At 43.4% G+C, this 22,700-nt stretch overlaps 1 protein-coding gene across 4 annotated transcripts in view; it reads right to left on the reverse strand.

Annotated features, from left to right (window-relative positions):
• The window catches only part of pcnx1 (pecanex 1), a 39,982-nt gene that overhangs the window by 3,764 nt on the left and 13,518 nt on the right, over nucleotides 1-22,700 (reverse strand). Inside the window, exons 9-33 of one of the 4 annotated variants that reach the window (XM_061793705.1) lie at nucleotides 20,977-21,070; nucleotides 20,420-20,477; nucleotides 19,516-19,733; nucleotides 18,080-18,233; nucleotides 17,972-18,004; nucleotides 16,972-17,143; nucleotides 15,769-15,879; nucleotides 14,706-14,797; nucleotides 14,511-14,620; nucleotides 13,375-13,480; nucleotides 11,917-12,009; nucleotides 11,679-11,829; nucleotides 10,746-10,887; nucleotides 10,494-10,671; nucleotides 9,002-9,110; nucleotides 8,665-8,794; nucleotides 8,543-8,601; nucleotides 8,026-8,241; nucleotides 6,582-6,835; nucleotides 5,881-6,111; nucleotides 4,145-4,245; nucleotides 3,145-3,526; nucleotides 2,409-2,683; nucleotides 1,889-2,067; nucleotides 312-790 (exon numbers count right to left, since the gene is read on the reverse strand). In XM_061793705.1, coding sequence (XP_061649689.1) covers nucleotides 312-790; nucleotides 1,889-2,067; nucleotides 2,409-2,683; nucleotides 3,145-3,526; nucleotides 4,145-4,245; nucleotides 5,881-6,111; nucleotides 6,582-6,835; nucleotides 8,026-8,241; nucleotides 8,543-8,601; nucleotides 8,665-8,794; nucleotides 9,002-9,110; nucleotides 10,494-10,671; nucleotides 10,746-10,887; nucleotides 11,679-11,829; nucleotides 11,917-12,009; nucleotides 13,375-13,480; nucleotides 14,511-14,620; nucleotides 14,706-14,797; nucleotides 15,769-15,879; nucleotides 16,972-17,143; nucleotides 17,972-18,004; nucleotides 18,080-18,233; nucleotides 19,516-19,733; nucleotides 20,420-20,477; nucleotides 20,977-21,070 — 4,127 coding nt within the window. Of the gene's footprint in view, nucleotides 1-311; nucleotides 791-1,888; nucleotides 2,068-2,408; nucleotides 2,684-3,144; nucleotides 3,527-4,144; nucleotides 4,246-5,880; nucleotides 6,112-6,581; nucleotides 6,836-8,025; nucleotides 8,242-8,542; nucleotides 8,602-8,664; nucleotides 8,795-9,001; nucleotides 9,111-10,493; nucleotides 10,672-10,745; nucleotides 10,888-11,678; nucleotides 11,830-11,916; nucleotides 12,010-13,374; nucleotides 13,481-14,510; nucleotides 14,621-14,705; nucleotides 14,798-15,768; nucleotides 15,880-16,971; nucleotides 17,144-17,971; nucleotides 18,005-18,079; nucleotides 18,249-19,515; nucleotides 19,749-20,419; nucleotides 20,478-20,976; nucleotides 21,071-22,700 lie in introns of all 4 variants that reach the window. The other 3 variants (XM_061793704.1, XM_061793703.1, XM_061793702.1) reach the window with 3 other exon arrangements.

Raw genomic sequence — 22,700 nt, forward strand, 5'->3', positions numbered from 1 at the left:
TAAAAAAAAAATAGAGGAAAAAAAATTCAGCGGGGGTCAAGGTCAATTTAAAATTGTTTACTTAAAAAATAAACCTTATTTCGAAAAAAAATAAAAACTTTTTTTCCCCCTTAAAAAAATGAAAAAAAATACTAAGAGTCTTGCAAAAGCAACTTCAACTACTATTGTGTTTTAATAAGTTTAAATGTTTAAACCGTGTGAGAATTAAAACTATGAAACAAATTTTGATATGATCTCTCATATTTTCACTTATGGGGGATGGGTCTGGCACGTATCCGCTGTGATAAATGGGCCTGCAGTGTACCACACACCTGCACTCTGTAGGAGATGTCATCCCTACGCACTGTGGAGATGACAGGGTTATGTTGCTGCGGGTGGTGGTACGGGTGGTGATGATGAAGATGCTGCTGCTGCTGGTGGTGGTGGTGGTGATGGTGATGCTGGCCGAGGGGGTCTGTCACCACGCCACACAGGCCGTCATTCCCCAGGAGGCCCACCAACGTGTGGCGCTTGCATGGTGGGATGCTGTGGCTGGAAAGCGACGCAGATGGGCCGGCCGGGTCCGAGGTGGAGCCCAGCCGCAGCTGCAGTGAGGTGGGCAGCGTGCGAAGGGACAGCTGGCTGGTGGAGGAACGCCGGCATGCTTCCAGGCCAGTGGCAGACGTGCGCAGCGATGAGTGGCGGCTGCTGCCGCCGTAGCGATACGAAGACGATTGGCTGGCCATGGAGGCCCGGGCTGGGGAGTGGCGCACCAGACTAGACTGGACGGACTGCGAACTCTGACTGGAGCCTGGACACCGGGGAAAGTAGAGCGATAAGCCAGACTTCCGTTAGCTACGGAGACGAGAATTGTGACAATGTGGTAGACCACTAATGTTAGCTACTAATGGTTAACTAGCTACCATTGTCACCTGTCATCAAAAGGCCGCTAGTTAGCGATAAGCCAATAATAGACTCGGCCCTTTGATAACAATTGACAATAACAGCTAGTTAGCAGTTAGCTAACATTAGCAGTGGTCATTTTTTAAGCCATATTGTCGCTTACCAAAGGGTGAATGTGATATTGATTTTATGCGTGACATCACACAATGTGGTCACCTGCTAACGGTAACCGCTAACACTACTAGCTGCTATTGCCACTTGTTATGAAATGAGTAGATTATTGAATTTATGCGACATCCGACTTCTAATGGCAGCTGCTAATGGTGAACTTACTGCGATTGTCGCTTGGGATCAAAGAGACAAGTCACTCGTTAGACGTTAGCCAGTAACATTAGCATTTGACCACATTGTGCGTTGTCGTACGTAAAGTCGATTACAACATTGAACTTCACTAATGAGTGACAATAATTTATTATGTGGCAACCCTTAGCAGTGGTCGATTTTACGGGACATCACACAATGTGGTGGATTACTACTAACGCTGTTGCTTGTGATCAAAGATTCAGTGGGTTATCGAGTTTGTGTGACATCACACAATGTGGTCGGCAACTAACGGCTAACTGGCTGCTATTGTCACTTGTTATCAAAGATTGAAGGTGTTATTGCTTTTGTGTGACATCACACAGCAGTTAGTTATTGTTAGCGGCAAAGGTTAACGGGGGTCAGTTTTACTTGTGACATCACAAAATGTGGTCTCCTGCTAACAATAGCCACTAACTGCTAACTAGCTGCTATCATCAGTTATCAAATGTTGAGTGTTTTATTGTCGGCGCCAACTCGGGGCTATTGTTAGTGATCGTCGGTTGAGCGGTTTATCTACTTTATTTGTGACATCACACAATGTGGCCAACTAGTTAACATTAGTTGCTAACAAGCTGCTATCGATTTCACATGCGACACCTGACGTTTGCTGGTAACGGTTACCGGCAGCGATGATTTCCCTCACCTAGAGCGTGCTGCTGGTACGAGTGAGGACCGCCGGGTCCGGAATTACCACCCTGCGACATGGAGCTCTGCTGTGAGTCGCCCGCCATCCCACTCCCGCTGCCGCAGGACATTCCGCCAGCGTCAGAATCCTCGATATTCCCTCCGCTGTTACAACCTGCACCGCAGCCTTTTCGTAACCTGAGAATAAACGTTAATGACAGTGAACCAGATAACTCTGATAGGGACCAAGCCCTGCCGTGAATAATGAAAATCTGCCAGTAGTTGACACCCCACCTCCATAAAGGTTTAAAATTGCCTATAGATGCCACAAGACGCTATTTCTTTGTCTAAATGAAACTCCTCAACTCACTTCAACATCGTTCCTTGGCACTAAGATACCACAAGATGGTGGTAAAACACTTTTTGTCTGAATTTCTTAACTCTATAACCAAAACAGATGACTTTTTTCAAAAAAAATATTTACTCCCGCTTTAAAGAAATACAACAACACACAGGCACGCACACACAGCAACACTAACCTGTGCCAGGTGCCGACCACAAAGTTGCGGATGTTGGCGATGCTGATGGGCCCACCCAGGACGTGGCCCAGCTGCGGGTGCGAGTTACAGTAGGAGGTGGTGAGCGGCGACACGTAGATAGGGTAGCCGATGGGCTGGTCGCACGAGGAGTTTATCATGTTGCGCAGCGCTTGCTTGGCATTCTGGATGCTGCCACGCTCAGGGTTGCGGTTCCGTAGGAACACCAGCTCCTGCTGCTGCCCCGCCCATAGGCCCCGCACGCACTCCTTGTTCACCTGCAGCACAATGTTCCATTTAAAGTTTTGTGTGTATTATTATTTCATTTCTCAATGAATAATGCATTCATTTCAGTGAACTCAAGGTCGATATAAACATTGTGGACTGCTACATAATCGCCATATAAAAACGTTCAATTTTGAAGAATACTGTATATTCTGTATTGTCCTAGATGTGACAATAATCTCCTGTATTCTTCATCTCTTGGGATATATAAAGGTTGTGTACTGCTAGATATTCACCTAAACAACAACCCATTCACTTTTGGGAGAATGTGTTCTGTGCTGTCCTAAATGGGACACCAATCCATCCCATAATAGTCACGTCTCATGCTATATAAACGGTGTGGACTGCTAAATAATCACTCAATCAACAATATGACATTTTGCCCAATGTATTCCATACTATCGCTGTCTGTACAACAATCTCCTGTATTCTGCATACAGTAAATATCACTGGCCTTGATGACTCTGAAGCTGAGGTATCGACGGTTGAGCATGATGATCTTGTACTCGTTAGTGCCCTCGTCAAGCACATGGCGCAGGGCGAGCAGCGACTGGGTGTTGGACAACACGGCGCTGCGCCACACCGGGTCGCCCTCGTGGGCAATGACCAGGTTCTGCTGGTGGGTCGAGATGGCCTCGAAGAGCACCGCCGGCTCGTCGTACTCGTCCGGCGAGGTAAAGTGGTCCTGGTGAAGTTTGAGGGACATTCGGATGCCAGGCACAACCACCTTCCTGAGAAGCTCCATGTCGGCAAAAATCCACTCGTCTCGTGTCGAAGAGATGCGGAAGTCTCCTTTAAACAAAGCGTGAAGCCCGTACAGGAAAGACTCCAGGTTGCTGTAGGATGGGCCGCATAGAGGTTAGTACCAAGAGGTATTTATCAGCCTGGTCTGGTTATAGTTCCACACAAATTTTATCTTGGAGCCAAGAACTTTTTGGAGGACCATTCTGTGTTTACACAAGCAGGAACTATCCTTTAACCATTTCATCTATTTTCCATGCATACATTGTGTCTTCTAGGTAAATTTTTACCTTGGACAAGAATATCCTCAAACTATGAACAACAGATCTTTTCAAAATGTATGAATAGTCTGTCTGACAGGTTTAGGTTAGGAAATTCTGGAGAATTTATCAAGGGCCAAAAACAGACGGTGATAGGGAGGAACCAGGAACCTTTGTGGTGGAGTCCGCAATGATGTACATAAGCTTGGATTCCAGGAATTACCAAGAACTAAAACTTTCTGGAACTTTAGGCGGATATGTGATTTTATATGTGAGATGAAATTACTTAGCAGCGAGGGACACGAGCTTTCAACAAAACACTTTGTCCCTCCCCCATTCCATGTCGGAACATACCACAGAGAACATGGGGGTAAAAGCCTGTTTTGTTGGGCTTTGTTGGCCAGTGTGGAAGGGGCTCAGGGATTTTTGTGAGTTCCAAAATGTCTGCCGAACCTGGACATGTGATGAGCCGCCGTTCCTAGCGCTCTCCTTCCCAGCACGCACAGGCCGAAGCAAAGCAGCACCAGGGGAGAGTCCCTCTTGTTGTCCAGAGGCTACAACACAAAGTGCATACAAGTTATATCAGGAACTTCTTCTTTTACTTTTAGCTTGTACAGTTAGCGGTTGCAGCGCGTTGTCCTTTACCATCTACACCGATCTTCTACATCCTCCTCTCTAACAGCCCTTATGTTTTCCTTCATCCCATCTATCAACCTCCTATTATGTCTTACTCTACCTCTCTTGCCTGGCAAACTCCATTCTTCCATCAGTCATCCTTCGACAGCTCAGATCAGTGTCCCACTTCTTAGCTAACCTCTTTCCTTGTATGCGTTCCTGCACTTCAAGATTCCACCACCAAGTCTGCTTCTCCTCTTTCCTACCAGAAGATACACCAAGTACTCTCCTGATCACCTTGGCTGTAGTGGTCCAGTCTTCTGGAAGCTCCTCCTGTCCAACAAGAGCCTGTCTCCCCTCTTCTTAAAAAGCCACACTTTTACTACTAGAATTTTTCTCTTTTCTAGTTCATTCACTAAAGTGAAGACTGTTTTGATGAAGCAAAAACCTCAAATTAAAGAAGAGGTAGAACAATTGTTGTTGGTGGTGTGGATATATGAAAAAACAAACTAGCCTCTTTATTTCGAAGGCTAAGATAGCACTCTACAGTACTGTATTGAAAACATACAGTAGTAACAATAGTAAATAGAATGTAAAGAATTAAACAGGTCGCCAGAAATAGCGATTGTCCATTACATTGAAGCACTTTTTTTTTAGGCCATGTGCGCCCATATTATTGTACAGTACAAAATTATTGTTTTGTAGGGTTCCTTTCTGGCCTAAAACGGCTAATACAGTACAAAGTTATTGTAAATAAATATAAAAAAAGCTTGGAAATGTTTGAAAGTTTCACATTTTATCCAAACTTACTACGGCAGTGTGCTTAGTCATGGTGACATTGTTGACGTACTGTACTCAAGATAAGAGAGTCGCTTTCATGTACCGCGGGGAATTAGTGTGCTTCTTAGTTCCAAATCTGTTGCCAAAGGCAAATGGTTTGACAAAAAAACAAACGTTACTCTACAAAAAATAATATGTTCCACGTCAATGCCCCACATTCAACATGGCCACCACGTATTATTGTATTATATCTGTGACCCGGAAATACGTCAGTCCCATTCTCTGCCTGCACTGCGCCACAGCGTCAGTAAACAACAACGGCTAATTCTGGAAGTAACAGACTTTGTTAACAGCATTTTAAGTGACAAATGGTCACATTGTTCAGTCCCAACGGTACGTTTTATCAAATATCCGTTATATTGGTGTCCGTTTTATAGACGTTCCACTGTACATGAGAAGAACCACAACCAAGTGACCCAGTAATAGTAATTTAATTTTTCAGTCATTTTCCACAGAGGATAATGAATATATGCTTGAGCATTGTTATATTGTCTGTCTACATGTGTTGCTGCACCGTTTGTGTTCAAACATCTGTTGCTTAAAGGGTTATAACTACCGCAACATCAATGCTAGTTTTCTTAGCCCGTCTATGGCTTTTTGCTTTGCATGATAGCATTAAGCTAGACGATTTTGTGGTTTGTAGCGAACAGAGTCTCTGAACGAGTTAAGTTTGTGAACCAAGCACTGTACTAACTCATTTTCTTTATGAATACATAAAGACCATATTTCACTACCTTGTCCCTACGAGAGTTGCAGTACTGGATCCAGCCCAGGTAAACGCTGCAGAAACTGTCCTTGGAGACGCCGGCCAGTCGGTGGTCGTAGTCCTCATCGATGTTGGGATTGAAGGTGGGATCCAGGTCCACGTAGTTCCTCTCGCCGCATGCTTGCAGACCCTCCTTCATGGTCTCGTTAGACAGCCACTCCTCCAGCTTGGGCGAAGCGATCACGTAGTAGATGATACCCTGAAGAGCACCACAGGATTTGGTGACAAAAAGATGGAAGGATATGCTAAAACATGCGTCCACTTCGCCCATTTGGTACCCTGCCACTTGACTTCGTACCAAAAAGTGGTATGATATGCCAAAAATGCAGACACGTTACACTTGGTTCCCTAAGGAAAGTGGTATGACGTGCCAAAATAATGTCAGTATTATGTCATGTATTAGGAAATTATTAACACCGGGTAACCGAGATCTAACAGTACACATTGCACTGCCTAGCACCACTCTTTAGGTACCCTATAGTAGCACATGGTACCAGAAAGCATAGGTACCAAAACAATGGTATGGCATGTCAGACAAAGCACTGTAGATATCATTTCACTACATTTACATTACATGCACGAGTACCTAGAGGTGGTACGACAGGCCAAAAAACAGGCCCCCACAATGCACCTTGGTACCCTTAAAATGTCCCCCCCCCCCCCACTGACCTTGACATAGTAGGTGGTAAGTATGCGTCGCAGGTCGAAAACCTGCAGCATGGAGGCGGCGCTGTTGTCAGTGATGCTGTAGCCCTCCAACACGTACTTAGTGACCAGCACCTCCCAGGCCAGCCACCGCTGCCCGAAGGCGGCGTTGAAGGAGAGGACGTGCGGAAGGTGGCCCGGCTCACAGCAGCAGCAGCCCTCGTCCTCCTCCACCCCCTCGGTGATGGCCTCAACTTCCCTCTGCTGGCAGTAGGTACCTAAGAGAAGACAGTTTGTCGATAGGTTAGCTCCATGCTCGGGTAGCAAAGGGGTGGAAAAGCTCCGGTAAAATTCCAGAAAGTTTCCAGTGAATTTCCATGGGGAATTTTGGACATGCAATGTTCCCCCGCATATTTACAATTTGATGCAGATTCAATTACCCACAATTTTTGGGGGAGAAATTTTCTTCCTTTATTACCTATAAATCTCACTGTTTTTGTGCTCGGGCCAAAGCCCTCCCTCGTGAAGAGCAATGAGGTACTACAGGATAAAATGCAGAACAAAAATATAAACTATTTTAACATTTGTTAAGTACAGTTAGTGTGCATTACATTTTAATTTAAGTAAACTTTTTTGTTTTCCTATATGTAAGTGTGGTGTTAATTTCCAAACTGGATAATGCTAGGGTGGCAAACAATAATATTAGCAACTTGCTAAGATTTGCCAAAAATCACAGTCTGTCAAAATGCTGTGTCTGGTTGGAATGGCCACTTCAACCTGAGTACAATGCAGCAAGAATTTTGAAAATTGGATGATGGGTTGCAGAGAATTTTTTTTTTTGTATCGGGAAAAAAATGCCTTTTTTAGGAACGTTTTTGTGTGATATCGCCAATAAAAGTTCTGGTCAAAAATTCCTTTAAATTATTGTAAAACTTAATTATTTCTCAATCATCTCCTTGACTTTCTTATTTCATGTGCTACTCGGGGAAGCCCTTCTCCAATTGTCTGGCAAGTTTCAGTTAATAACATCCACCAATCGACCCCATTGGCCGAAATTCCGAGACATTGATGCGTCAAAATGACCCTGATGTTTCAAACGGCGTCATAAAAACCCGACTTAACTCGCACAAATGCAACACCATTGGTGAGAGAAGCAGTGTGAGCAGTAGAATAAGGTCATGTATTTTTTGGTGAATGTATTTGTTATGGAGGATTTTAGAAGTGTTTGAATCCATGCACCATTCAAAAAATTAATAAGTTGGGGTACTCGTAAGTCAAGCCACTGCACTTGCATGAAATCTGGTGATTTTAGTCAGGTTTATGCTAAAATATTTATTCCCATCGATTTTTATGCTCCCTACTAAGAGTCAACCTTCAGTTTATTCCCATAAAATCCCACTGGGAGTTTCCAAAACTCCCAGAATTTTGCAACATACTCAACACTACTTGAGTTGTTTTGGGAGCTCACCACGGAACTCGAGCCCTCGGAGCTGGAAGGTGACCAGTCCGTTGCCGATCTCCACCAGGTGCACCAGGGCGTTGAGGTAGTCCGAGGCCAGGATGAAGCATTCACCTGTGCTGAAGTTGCCCCAGCGGCCCAGCAGCAGGTCACCGCACAGGCTGTGCTGCAGCGAGCGCGTCAGGTGCTCATAGAAGATGGAGTTGAGGTTGTTGTCGTCCGAGCCTGTGGGGAGGAAGCACTGCTATTTATAGCCTCTAAATAACATACAACGCTGCTAACACACCTGCATATACTGTATGCATAGCATATCATATAGTTGTCGCTCCAGCTCCACTATTGCTGCTGGTGTATACTATATAGTACAGTAGTCACTCAAAAGCTACTTTCATGCTCTATTTATCATTTACTGATACGTGTATGTTTTTTTTTTTGCCACATACAACACTGCTGACTAGAGCTGCTACTATTCATGTTCACTGCCTATATATGGTATCTACTTAGTGATGTACAGTTTGCCAATCACCTGGATTCTTGTCTAGCTGCGAGGCAAGCCTGGTGTTGGAATGATCCACTCTTTTGGTGCTGCGTGGAGAAAATTAAGAATTGAGTATGGAGTTGAGGCGTTTTTAACAGTAGGATCCCTACTTGTAGTCACGCTCCCAAAACTTGACGGGCCGGACGTAAGAGGTGATGAAGATGGCGCTGCCCAGGAAGGGGTTGAGGGGGGTGGAGAAGATGGCTGATACCAGGGCCTGGACAAAGAGCATAGCTGAGTCTGTGGCAAACCAGGAGGTCAAGGACAATGCTGGAAAATGTGTATAAACTAGAAAACATGTCAGTTACATATAACTATGACCTCAATTAGATGAGCTGAGTAAACATTTTCCATAAAGGACAATTTATAGCTGAGTCCTGTGACTCGAGAGCATGACCAGAGTCATAAAAAAATATATTTTAAAAAAAGATAGCGTGGAAAGGATACGAGGCACAGCGAAGGGCTGAGCAAAGGCGTGGAAAGCCGAGCCCCACGTGATCTGCCAGGGCGCGATGTAGGTGTAGACAAAGTGCAGCTTGTAGAAAAGCTCCCATAACTGTGAACCAAAACAACATAGAACCACCCGTAAAAATAATGAACTTATGAACCCTGTGAAAAAAACAAATGAAAAGATTTATTTTGTAGGTCAACAAAGTAAGCGAGTGCTTCTTGTTTTACACTTAAATAATTGACTTAAGGCTAACTTCTAACTTTAAACAGCCTCCAGTTATGGTGTGGTGTAAATTCACCTGTTTTAAAGTTTAAAATGATACAAACGTTTTTGGTTTTATTAAATAATAAAATAGGGATACATTTCTGTCTTCTACCTTATTATTCTACATACAGTGGAACCTCGACAGAACAGACTAATAAGGGCGGAAGGGGGACACGGAGTCGTCCGATATAGCCAATTATCTGTTACATTGAAGCACTTTGGTTTTTTTTGTTTCTTGTTTTTTATAGGCCATATGTAGCCATATTACTGTACAGTACAAAATTATTGTTTTGTAGGTTTTTTTCCTGGCCTAAAACACCCAATACAGTACAAAGTTATTGTAAATAAATATTAAAAAAAGCTTCACGTTTCACATTTTAACCAAACTTACCACGGTGGTGTGTTTGGGCATGGTGACATTGTTGACGTACAGTACTCATCATAGGCGAGTTGTTTTCATGAGCCGTGTGGAATTAGTGTGCTTCCTAGTTCCAAATCTGTTGCCAAAGGCGAACTGTTTGACAAAAGAAACTGTTACTGTACCAAAAACAGCATGTTCCAGACTCCAAAGACGCCGCAGCCATGCCACTCTCTCTCTGCTCTATGTAAAATAGACAATAGATATAACTATTGTCATATGACCGCCATGTCGATGCCCCACATTCAACATGGCCGCCACGCAGGGACAGGAGGCATGTCTTTTGGAATTGGATCTAGTAATATTGTATCTGTGACTCAGAAAAACATCAGTCCCATTCTCTGCCTCAATTGCACCACAGCGGCAGTAAACAACAGTGGCCAATTGCAGAACTAACAGACTTTGTCAACGGCATTTTAAGTGACAAAGTGTGTGTCCAGTCCCGACAGTCCGTTTTATCCGATATCCATTATATCGGGGTTCGCTTTATCGAGGCTCCACTGTATTTTCTTCTTTTTTAAATATATTTAATATTTAGCTCAGTACTACCTATTCATAATATTTTGTTTTAATATTTGTATTATATTATTTTATTTAAGAAATATTTTTTGCATTGTGGCATCCTGCAGGGGAGATGGAGCCTCCGGTGCATCATGGGAGTGGGGAAACGGTCGGTTACGATTGCCCAGATCGCTACACTACTATCTGTTGCATCATTCTTTTCCCTCTGTGTCCTGATAGGGCAACTCGCGACATATTGATTCACTTTGAACACCTACATAAACCACAAATAGGAGTCCACGCACCTTGCTGAAGACGATGGACATGAGGAAGAGGTCCAGCAGCAGTGTCTCCGACATGTGTCGATAGTCGAATGTGAAGAAGAGCACGGTGAAGAGGACGGTGATGTACTGGTAGGTGGGGCTGCTGTAGCACGAGCGCAGCAGCTTCAGGCCTGCCACAGTGATCATCAATGCACCCACCCTGGAGAAGGGACGGTTGTCCAAAAATGAATAAATGTCCGCTCAAATAAAGACGAGCGTGGGTGTTTCTCTCACTCGGTGTCCAGTCGTTTGGGGCTGGCGAGCTCCCTGGCGCTGCCGCTCAGCTCGTTGAGGATGACGAGCGGATAGAGGATGTTTCTTTCCACGAAGAGCAGCCACACATGCAGCTTTTCGAACCACATCACGTGAGCCGCGTCTGATGCCAGAGAAGACGAGAAATGAGATTACGCTCTTACTCGTCAAACAACAATTGTTTTCCACTTTCCATTTATTTTTACTTCCCCTCTCTAAGGTATAAAACAAAACAAAAATCTATTGAGTTGTACAGGTTATAGATCACATGATGGTGAAACAGTTTTGAAATGATCTCATTTATTTCAATATCACAAAACCTGAAGTTTGATATCCACTGTGTGAAGATAAGAAGGAAAGAAGACGATCACGTCTCAGTTGACTCACAAATGTGTGCGCGTGTCGTGACTTATTCTATTGTATTCAGATTTAGATTTTGGAAAACTATTTATCCCAGCGGGGAAATATGAATTTGAACAGCAAAAGGTGTATATATAGGTTAATTGCACATTGTAGTAAATACATCATTTTTGGAACCATTAAAGAAATTTGGATAATTTCCTGCAGCACACATGATGATCTCTCACGGCACACTAACTGTGTCGCAGCACAGTGATCATCACAGTGGGAATCATTGTCCTAGACCAATGGGCAACGCTAAATTGTGATGCTTTTTTTGGGCTTAGAATGGAGACAAAGTTTGATAATTTTATGACTTTAATTCTTATTCTTTCCAAGAACTAATTGCCTTTTTGGGGGTCCCAACATTACCAAAGACTGAATATTACATGCATGTGTATTTTAGTGGTCCCAAAGATGTCTCACCCCCATAATTTTGGTTTGAAGCAGCCATTTTGGGCAAATTTCATACCTGCTAGTGTTAACACAATGATGCCGTCATTGTCTTGTACTCACCCCTGACTTCAAACTGGTAATACTCCTTGGTCTTGAGCAGCGGGTGTGAGAAGCAGTACCAGGGCAGCTGTTTGCGCACCTGGGGTAGCAGGTAGTGCGTGAGCAGCCCCACTGTGCCCAGCAGTGCATACAGCACATAGCTCAGGAAGGGCTGTGGTGGACACAAGAAGAGATGAAGACGCGGTTAACACACACAAAAGGACTCTTGAAAAATCATATGATCGGCGAGTGTACGTACCTGCAGGGCGATAAAGACGGTGCTGACGTGGATGGCGAAGTAGAGCACGGCGATGACCACGCAGACAATCAAGTCGGACTGTAGACGCTCGTTCTTCAAAGAAACGGGTTAGTCATTAGAATCCTTAATAAGCAGCAATAAGTCATAGTCAGGCGAGAAAAGCTGTATGCCAAATAGTGAGCACACGGTCAAGTGTCAATTTATAACACTTTAATAATGACAAAGAAAGATTTCATAAATTTACAAGAACATACCCCACGTCAGAGTCTACTGAAACAGAAACATGGTTCCAAACAACATTCTGGAAAGGCCACACATCAGTCTACCCGAACATAAACATGTTTGTGCACAGCGACCACATGAGTCTACTGAAACATAAACAGACAAGCACAACAACGTGGTGCGATCGTTTTTAACGGCATTAAAGAGGACATACAGTATGTAAAAGTTACTTGTTTTATGTTTTGTGTTCTGTCCGCTGCATGCGCCACACAGATGGCTCCGCACGTTCACTGACAAGTGGAATTAAGCATCTTGGTGATGAAGTGAGGGAAAATTGTGTTTTTCTGGGGGCTAGCATCGCAACATGCCATCCCAAGTCGGGGATAACAATCGCTAATTTGCATGATGGGCTACCCCCTAATTCCTTATCCTCTGGCATTTTGATGAAAGCATATCAGAGGAACGTTGCTGAGACAACTTTTTTAAATTGTAAAAAAAAAAAAAATAATCATGTCTCCTTTAAAAAAACCTAAACCTCTTTTGCCCTGGAACATGCTAATTTCCCCGCAGTAAGACTAATCAAGAATGATGTTTCATCTATATCGATTGTTTCATAACATTGTTATAGAAATACACCTTTTACGTACTACAGTCATCCCTCACCGTATCACGATTCACTTTTTGCGGCCTTACTGTATCGGAGACTTTTAAATCGTATTGCAGATTATGTGCTGTATCATGGGATTTTGCTGTGATCAATTTTCCACACGGACGAAAGCTACTGCAGACTGTAGCAATAAGCATGAGCCAAGAGGAAAGAGAGCGTAAAAGACATAGAATGTCCAAACTTTGGGATCAACAACTGCCGAGTCTACACTCTCATTCGCCGACGACCACGGCACTCAAAAGACCAGGCTCTGCCTTTTAAAGGCACACGCGTTCAAAGTCACAGATACTGCATTGTACAACATGCGGACACAAACGAACACAAATAAAACCCGCACCCCACATCTAGATTTTGTATTGTTATTACGACTAAAGATTTCAAATAATGTATATATAAATAATAAAATAAATATATGGTCGCCACTTGGCGGATTTTTGTCTACCACGAGAGGTTCATGAAAGTAACTCCTGCAATAAAGGGGGTTTCTGTATCTGGTTTCCCATCCACTGTTTTGAAACCTAAACACAGCTGCCTACCCAGATGGAACGCATTCAGCTTCTGCAACTCACCACTGTGGCCCTCAGCTTCTCGGGCAGGGGATCCTGCACTTCCGACAGGGGGTCCTCCGGATTGCTGTCTCTCAGGTTGGGCAAAATCTTCGACTGTATCAGCGAGCTAGAAGACGACGTGAGCACATTAGCACACTCAGGGATCTGATTTTGAGTATTGCTGCTGTTGGTACATTCAAAGGACTAATGTTGGGAGACAACTCTTATCTGGACAAGTGATGTAAGGGTGGAGAAAGTATGGCCTGTGGGCCACATAGTCCATTGTGTAATCTGGTTTCGAAAGCATTTTACACTGAGTCCTGTAATCTTAGGTGTATTAATTTAGCCGATGTTTCCTAAAATTGGTTAATTATACTTGTTTTATTCATTTATGTATTCATGTATTATCATTGAATTAAACACAAATATTAGTTTTTTTGCATATACACTTAACAAAGGCTTAGTTATTTTCTTAATATTTTGTTATTTAATCATACAGTATTCCCCCATCTATTCCTGATTCACTACTCGCAAATCCACATATTCGCAGATTTTTTGGGGGAACCAACCCTTCGTTGTTTGCTGAAAACCTCGTCTATTCACTGCTTGACTGCTCTTTCAGAAAAAGTCCAAAGCAGTGCTTTGGCTCTATTTGTGGCACCTTGGTGCCAAGGAACTATGTGATGTGAGAGAGAGAGCTTCAATTGGATGGGCCAAAGCCCTGTATAACAGAAAAGTAGTGCTTTAGCACCATCTTGTGGAATCTACAGGCAATTACAAACTCGCAGAGTTTTGCTATTAGCAGCAGGGCGCTGTTACTTTCCCATGCGAATAGCGAGGATTACTGTCATTAAATTAGTCATAAATCAAATGATTATAATTTTATTGTTAAAATAATTTTTTTTTTTTGGTCTATAAATGACCTTGCCCCTCTGGTCAAATTAAAACTCAAATGTGGCCCTTGAGCACTAACGTTTTTCTGGCTGATTTAACCGATTCATCGAATGAAATTCTTCACACTAGAGTGAACGTTGGTCAGGAGTTGGGCCAATTCCAATTCCACATTTTTTTCCACTTCCTGTTGGTGGAAAGGCTACCTGTCCCGATATTTTCATCTACAGTGTATACAAAGTGATTGCGGTCATGTGAGTGCTCACATGAGTACAGACGGGTCGCTGCTTTGCCGACTCAGGTGGTAGGACACGGCCACCAACAGGCCGCAGAAAACGGAGAAGAGCACAGGGATGTGATGAGGCTCCCAGGTTTCCTGAAAGAGCAGAGATGTAAAGCCTGTTCGCGTACAGAGTGACCATCCAAACAACAGTGTGACCGTTTTGTGCGTATTCGCTCACCTTCAAGGCGCCATAGCAGAAGCCGTACAGCAGAGCGACTGTGAGTACGCTGCGGAGGACGCTGTAAAGCGATGACAGCAGGCTGGTGGAGGCTGCAGGGAGAAAAAAAAGTGTTAATTTACTAAACTGCAGATAGGGGGGAAGGCATCTATTATAATGAATTTCAAATAACAGTGACATTTATAGTAAAAATCAAATAATTATGACTAATATGGAGAAACGTTTTGCCCGGAACACAAACATGGAAACGCATAACATAGAGGAGCAACAAAATTTCAGAGGGGCTGGTCCACACAACATTGCGAAGCATCCCCATATCTACCGGAATGCTAATCATCGATAAAGACGGCGTCTCAATATAAGATCATCTTTAACGCTGTACAGCAAGTCCCCACACTTTAATTCATCTAAGAGACTGTTTACATGCCCCGACAGGTGCTGCTGTTTTGGTTTGCAACAGAGTTAATTACATTCCTCGTAAATGGACACACTTAGTTGGTAGATCGGGTCGGCCACTGACTGAAGCGTCGGCGATTCGAATCCCTTCTGTCGAAGTGTCCTACGGCAAGATGCTAAACCCTAAATTGCCTGTAAGTCGGCATTATAAATGAGAAACTGTTCTCAATTGCCTTACCTAGTTAAACAAAGATTATTATTATTATAATATTAAAACTAAAAAAAATACAAAACTGGAGATGCAACAGTACAGCCAGGATTTCTTGACTCGGTCTTGTGAGGTGTCCATTCACACAGCCGATGAATGTTACTCCATTGACATAATTAGTGTATAATGTGTGGCCATATCAGCGACAATTGCTTTCAACACAAACGGGAGTGGACGGCGAGGTGTTCCCGGCACACTTTGGTCGAAAGCCATCAAACTCCCGGGTTGACTTCAACCTCTCCTTCCATCCCGCATCGGCTCGTCACACACAGCAGAGCCAGCCGGGATGACAGTAGGGGAAAATGTCGGCTTGGGACGGCCAGTGTGAAAGAAGCTACAGAGTCGGTGATCGTTATTTCTTTGTGACGGTAAAAAGGTTACAGTTGTATTGTGGCTCACCGTTGCCCCCAAAGACGTGGATGTCCAGCTGCTCAAAGAGGTACATGACAAATGTGTTGACCTGTGGCAGCAGGCCCATGAAGAAGATGACGGGGAAACACAGAGTGAACACTGCAAACACATACAAGTGGTAAGAGGTTACAATTAAAGGTAACGTCACAAATCAATTGTCTCCGTGTCTGACTTATTACTATCACAACACTTTATGTTTCAAGTGGAATGAAATAAAAGCCCAATATGATCAACACAGTCACACCTCACAACTCCAATCGTGAGTTGGCCACTCCAGCTTCTCACCAACCGCACCCCCACAATCCCTCACTCGCAGCTCATATACTAGTATACTTTTTGTTGATACTATATGTTGCTTAGGTGTTATTGTACAGTGTATCTGTATGTCTGTATACTATTGCCCCCAGGTTGCCAAGGCGTTCACATCAGAACGGGCAGCACATAATCCATTGATTGAAGCAAAAAAAAAAAAAAAAAAAAAAAAGTGACAAAAACTGTTTTCTTTTTCTTTTTTAGATTCAACTTAATGTTGTCGTTACTGTAAGTTTTTATGATTAATAATATTATAAAGTGCTATTTTCTTATTGAAAAACACATTACAAACATTTTTTGGAAGGCTGGAACGGATTCATGGAATTTCTATTCATTTCAATGGGGAAAGATTATTCGATATGTTTTCACTTGACGAGGAGCCGAAAGACTTCCAGAAAGAGCTGATGTTTCACAAGTGTAAACACATTAAGACAATTTGTTGAGGTCAAATTTGCCTTAATTTATGTCACTTTATAAAGTTTCAATGGATTTTTTCTTTTTAACGTTAATCATTGTTGGGCAATGAGTTGAATTCCCATTTTTTCTTCTTGTATTTAACATTCACACTGATTAATAAAATAATTACTTTGACTTGAGTCATATTGTTCTAATGTGATAGAAATCCTTTGGGCTACTCTACCCACTTCTGCTAATACTACGACCACCACCACTACAACTACCAGCACTACAACTAAAACCATCACCACTAATCCCACTAATACTTTGACCACAACTAGTAATATTACTAGAACCACTACTATTACTACAACTACTACCACCACCAGCACCACCACTACTACGACCACCACCACCGCTACTACTACTATCATTACCACAACTAGTACTACTATCACCACCACCACCCACATTGACCCTCACCTATGACGAGGTCCCTGGCGGAGGCAAGGACGAGCGAGCTGGTGAGAGCGACACCGTACATCGTAAAGCGGGAGGAACTGGTCCTCAGGCTGCTGTAGTGCAGCAGCCAGATGAGTCCGCAGCACAGGCAGAAGTACACGGGCCGGCTGTAGGCGATGATGCGATTGTGGCCCTTTAGGTGGCGACAGAGAGGGTACAGTCACATAAGGCGAGAAGCCGGTTGTCCACACAGATAAATACAAGAGACTTGAAAAAGCATCTACATTTTTTACATTATGTCATCTTAATTTTTGTACTATCTACTATACTTGACAAATACATTAGACCTAGCATCATGAAGAGCTTTTACACAGACTCTTTCAATTTCAGTCAGATTTGGCATTTCAACATTTTTAACAAGAACGAATAGCTACCCAAATTTCACGAGTCAGAGATGAATCAAGCATAACATTCAACCAGTAAAACTCGCAAATAACTTAATTGATATCCTAAGAAACAATGTGCTTGACTTTTTTTTTTTTTTACAGTTTTATTCTACTTGATAACTTCATGCATAATAATATATATTTTTTTACCATTAAAGATATCTTTTGGTAGCTTCTGTGTTAGATATGTGCATTTAAGAGACGGGGCCTGGTGGGGTAGCATGTGACGTCGGTGAGTCTGCATGTGAGTGTCTATGCGTGAGCTGTGGCCGAGAGCAGCGCCGATGTGTGTGCTCACTGTGCTTTCCTGTTATCCCGGCATTCAATAAACGATTGAATAGTTCATCGGCGACTGTGGCTCTCCTCTCCCACATGCAAGGGCGTTAGAGTAATTAGGTTTACTATATCATAAATAAAACATTAACAAACGATTGTTTTCTGCTAAATAGCGGGCATTTTTGTGACAGACAGATGTATACATGGAGGAACATTGGAGTAGAACTGTGCTAACAAATTGGTTGCTACAGTAAAGATCTGGTTGAGCTGTAAAATCCTAAAAGTGATTGCTGACTTACATGACGCGGGGAGGAGGAGTCAGGTTGAACGCTCTGTCAATGAAACAGACAAAAAGAATTAAGTCAACTGAAACAGAAAAGAAGTCTTTAAAACCGTAACTTCTTCACCTTGAGCAACGAATATTGGCAGCTGGCAATGACGAGGCAGAATTGAAAGACCCAGATGTCGGTGAAGAAGCCGTGCACCAGCAGCACCGAGCCCAAGAAGGCCACAAGGACGGCCAGCACCACGGCCAGCACGTTCTCCAGAACCTCTCGGTTCCTGGGACAAAAGCAACTAAAACATTCAGAAATGATTACGGGGTCAATGTTTGTGTAATGGGTCTGATTGATTTTTTTCGTCTTCACCTTTTGTCCACCCAGAGACAGCTCTCACATTTTCGTGTTGGTTACACCTCTAACTAATATCTTTGCAGCCAAAGCCCAAATCTGAAAGTGTAGCAATCCATCATACTGTAACATAAACACGGATGTGCACAACATTTTGGAGCAACAAAACGTCTGAGTCAGCTGGAACATAACTAACTAACTATAATTAACAACATTGTGGAGCGACCACACTTCAGTGTCTACTGAAACTTAAATATTGTGGGGCGACCACATAACAATGTCTTAAAACATAACCAGTGACACATGCAACATTGCAGAGTGACCACACGACATTGCGATGCGACCTCAAGTCAAAATGCAAAGGGACAGAAGAAATATGCGGCATGACCACAGCTCAGAGTGTACAACATTACGGCACAATGACTCATCAGTCTCCTTAAATGTGAACATTTAGGAGCGACCACAAGTCAATAGGCTACTGGAACAACCATGTCCATGCACAAAATTGTGGAGCGACCACATGACAGAGTAAACCGGAACAAATAAGGATGCGTAAAACATTGCAGACCCACTGCATTACAGAGTCTAGGGGAACAAATAATACAGAGCGACCACGCACCAGAGTCTACTGGGACGTAAACAGAGACACGCAAAACATTGTGAAGCGATCACTCGTCAATCTACTTCAACATAAACATGGTAGCATACAACATTGTGGAGTGACCACACATCACAGTTTAATGGAACATAACCATGGACGTGCGAACTTTGCGATCACGAAAGGATAACTGTACTGTTACTTTGCTGGTATCTCTTGCACTCTGAAGTCACTCCGCCAGCACTACTATTTAGAGACGTAATCTGTTGTCGCAGAGACATCACACCAGAATCAAATGAAACCTTTTTAAATTCGGGCAACGGTGCTGCGGCGACGCTGCTGTGGCAAACGGCCACCTTGCGCTCTGTCATGTTGGCAGACACATCGCATCACAGCAGCAGCATACACACAAAGAATGGGTTGGTCAAAGGCGCACTGTGCTCTGCTAATTGCAGTGTGAAAAGGACTTGAAAGGGGTTTAATTGTTCAGAGGCCACAAATTGGCAGTTTATTGAGGGCCGCTGGTCTACTGGAACATAAACATGGACGCGCACAACATTGTGGAAGGACCACACAGAGTCAGAATCTACTGGGTCGCGATGCTGTTGCGACTTACCGATCAAACAACGCCAGCAGAGTGAGGCGGTCAAAGTGCAGGCCCACCCACAGGTAAGGCATGAGCCACAGGCGGTAGTACTGCTTGGCCTTGCCGACAGTGGCGGCGGACACCGGGTCGTCGGGCCCCAGTGACACAGTACGCAGCTCCGGGCTCAGGTCGGCATCTTGCTGCTCCAGCAGCTCCGGGTCCATGGTGAGCAGGCGGTTCAGGCGGATCTGGGTGAAAGAGAGCTGCCTCGGCGTCAGAGTACAGCGTTGCTTTGTGTTGCGAGCAAATATCTGAATTTTGACTGGGCTTCAGGCACACAAACGGAAAATGAAAACACTCACAAGGAGAATGGAGAAAAAGCTCACACTGAACTAATTGTGGTAAATGGCCAAGCTCCTGACTTCGCTCACTGGCCCACACTCTTTAAAGGTACACTTAAACACGTGTGTGTTTGTGTGTGTGTGTGCAACCTACAGCTTGATAGCACTTTATAAAAAAAAATAATTACAAAAAAAAAGTTAATTTCTTTACATTTACATGTTTGTGTTTAAATATCAGTTGCTAAAAGGGCTACACATACATTTCCCATTATGTGTTTGTATTAGCATTAGGCTAAGGACTGAAGGCTAAGCTATGTGTTTGTTTCAAACACACAACTTCTAATTCTCCAATTAAACAGCTTAATTAATGGCATTTCAATTCATTTCAATGGGGAAAATTGATTTGAAATAACTAAATTGAGCTATGAGCTTGTCCCAGGACGAATTCAACTCTTAGTCAAGGTACCACTGTACGTCAATACAAAGATAGGCCAGTAAAAGCATTAAAGGCTACATTGCCACCCAGTCACAACCATCTGGATTCCAATTGCAATACAGCACACAGTGTTTTATACAGAACATATTCAACTCACCAGGTCATGAGGGTAGAAGCGAACTGAGGTAGAACTGGAGAGGTGGGAGTCGGTGTCCCTGTACCACACAATAACATTTACTGTAAGAGGAGGCACTCGCTGTATTCAATTAGCATTCCATCGGTGGTCACCTAAAACACACTAGATAGGCATTTGGAGTTCCCAAATGGAACAAACTGTATGAGATAAGGGATGAGTAGTATAACTGCCTTGCGCTCTAGCTACATACAGTACACAGTGTAGGTCAACCTATAGCGAGCGGACATCATGGCTAGCAATTTGGTTGGCGAATTTGTTTTTTTTGGCGGTATGCCAAAGCTTGTAGGGACCAAAAACAATAGCGTGGTGGTCATGCCCCTTCCATGCCATTGGCATTTGTATAGCGTCATAATTCCAACTGTTCAAAGTTTAACTGTTGTATTTGTCTGCATTGTTCATTTCTGTTTCTGTTACACTTACTTACTCTGTTACATTATTGCTACTGTAACTTTTGCACTCTGCGTTGTTTCATAAAAAGAAGACTAACAACTGATAAAGTTTGAGTGTATGATGCTCACCAAATGTTATTAGAGGCTCGTCTAGTGGCAGGCTCAAAGTTGACCAGGGACATGTCGCAACCGGCAGCCTCGTACAAGGAGGGCGTGAGTTTGCCTTTGAAGAAAAGAAGAAGAAAAAAAAGACTGATGTGTGTTAAAAAATACACGTCCACTGAAGTACCCTCCTAATCAATTCATCTATGAGGGGTTGAGCAACAATCGTAAAGGGGGGCTGCAAGTGTTTTGGAATAACATTTTTAAATGTTGTGAAACATAACCATTGACGTGCACAACACTGACATTTCAGAATCTACTGAAACAAACACTGACACACAAAACAATGTGGAGCAACCACACACCAGTCAACTGGGACGTAAACATGGACGTTTGGACTGTGCTCGAATGGGTGGTGACTTGAATTGACATTCGAATGGACGTGGAAAAGCGATCATCGAACGAGAATTTTCAGACTTGACAATTACAAATCTCCCTGGATCCTGGGAAGTGGGTGGCACCCCCCTGGCTGGGTCCCCCGCGGGATGAGGGCTCGCTGGCTTGCCCCCCCTTGCGGCTCAGCAACTCCGTACACCAGTTGACTAACATGCATGTGATACGGTACCAAACGGACCTAGATGACCAGATGATACGTTTAATTATACTGCAAAATCGATCAAGGATGCGGCGGCGTAGATGGTATGTAGAACCAAGGACCACGCTGAGTACGTCATCACAGCATGTGACTAAAACGGACCAATCATGAGAAATGATCTCCGCGGCGTTCTACACGCAGCAAAAAGTTTTGCCGTGTGCGAGTCAAGCTACGCAGAGGGGCCGCGCGGGCCAATTCGTTGGTCACGTCCTGCAATGCAGGCGTATAAAGACGCCTGAAATCCCCCAATCCAAATTGTTAAAATTTGTCAAAACAATCTTGTAATACAAATGGGTCTGCATAGAAAGGCATTTGGGGCTGCATCTGGATCTAGACCGGAGTCCGCCTATTGACGGTCGCCACCCACGGCTAGCATGCCAATAATCTGAGTGGAGGCTCCTGATGCTTTATCAACAAATGCAGATAATTGGAGCATGGATAATATGTACTCGGCTTGGGGATCTGATCACATCAGTCGGCTAAATGTGACGTGACTGATGACTGACTGACAGCAACTACCCCACCAGAACAACTGCAGTGAACCCTCACTATAATGTATTGCGGTTCATCTTTAGTACCTCCACTATATTGCAAATTTTGAAGCTATCGTTTTTTATGCCCAAGTAACTTTTTAAGTTTTTCAGAATTTAATAAAAACAACAAATTTGACCAGCAAGAAGAGTGCAGTTACCGTTATATAACTTTTGTGGATCACTATGGCCTGTATAACTGAGAATCTACACGGACATTGAGAAAAAAATATTTCTAGCAAAAACATTGGCAATGTTTTTTTATCGATATTGTGACAGTAAGTTAAAAATGACTTGGGGCAGGGATGGGCAACTTAAATGATGGTGGGGGCCACAATTTTTTTTTTCAGCGCTACCAGGGGGCCACATGGGACTGCGGTTTTCTTGTTCGAGCTTTCTCTTACCGCAGCTTTTCACCATTGCGTCATTACTCTCTCTTCCTGGTTTACATGAAGACGTCACTACTCTTATGGTAGACGAAACATATTTAAATTAATCTAGGGGCCACTACAATTGTGGGTGCTGGACACGTTTCCTCTACCTCGTTTAAAATAAAAAAACAACAA

This window comes from Phyllopteryx taeniolatus, chromosome 13 (genome assembly GCF_024500385.1).
Source record: "Phyllopteryx taeniolatus isolate TA_2022b chromosome 13, UOR_Ptae_1.2, whole genome shotgun sequence".
Classification (NCBI taxonomy): Eukaryota; Metazoa; Chordata; class Actinopteri; order Syngnathiformes; family Syngnathidae; genus Phyllopteryx; species Phyllopteryx taeniolatus.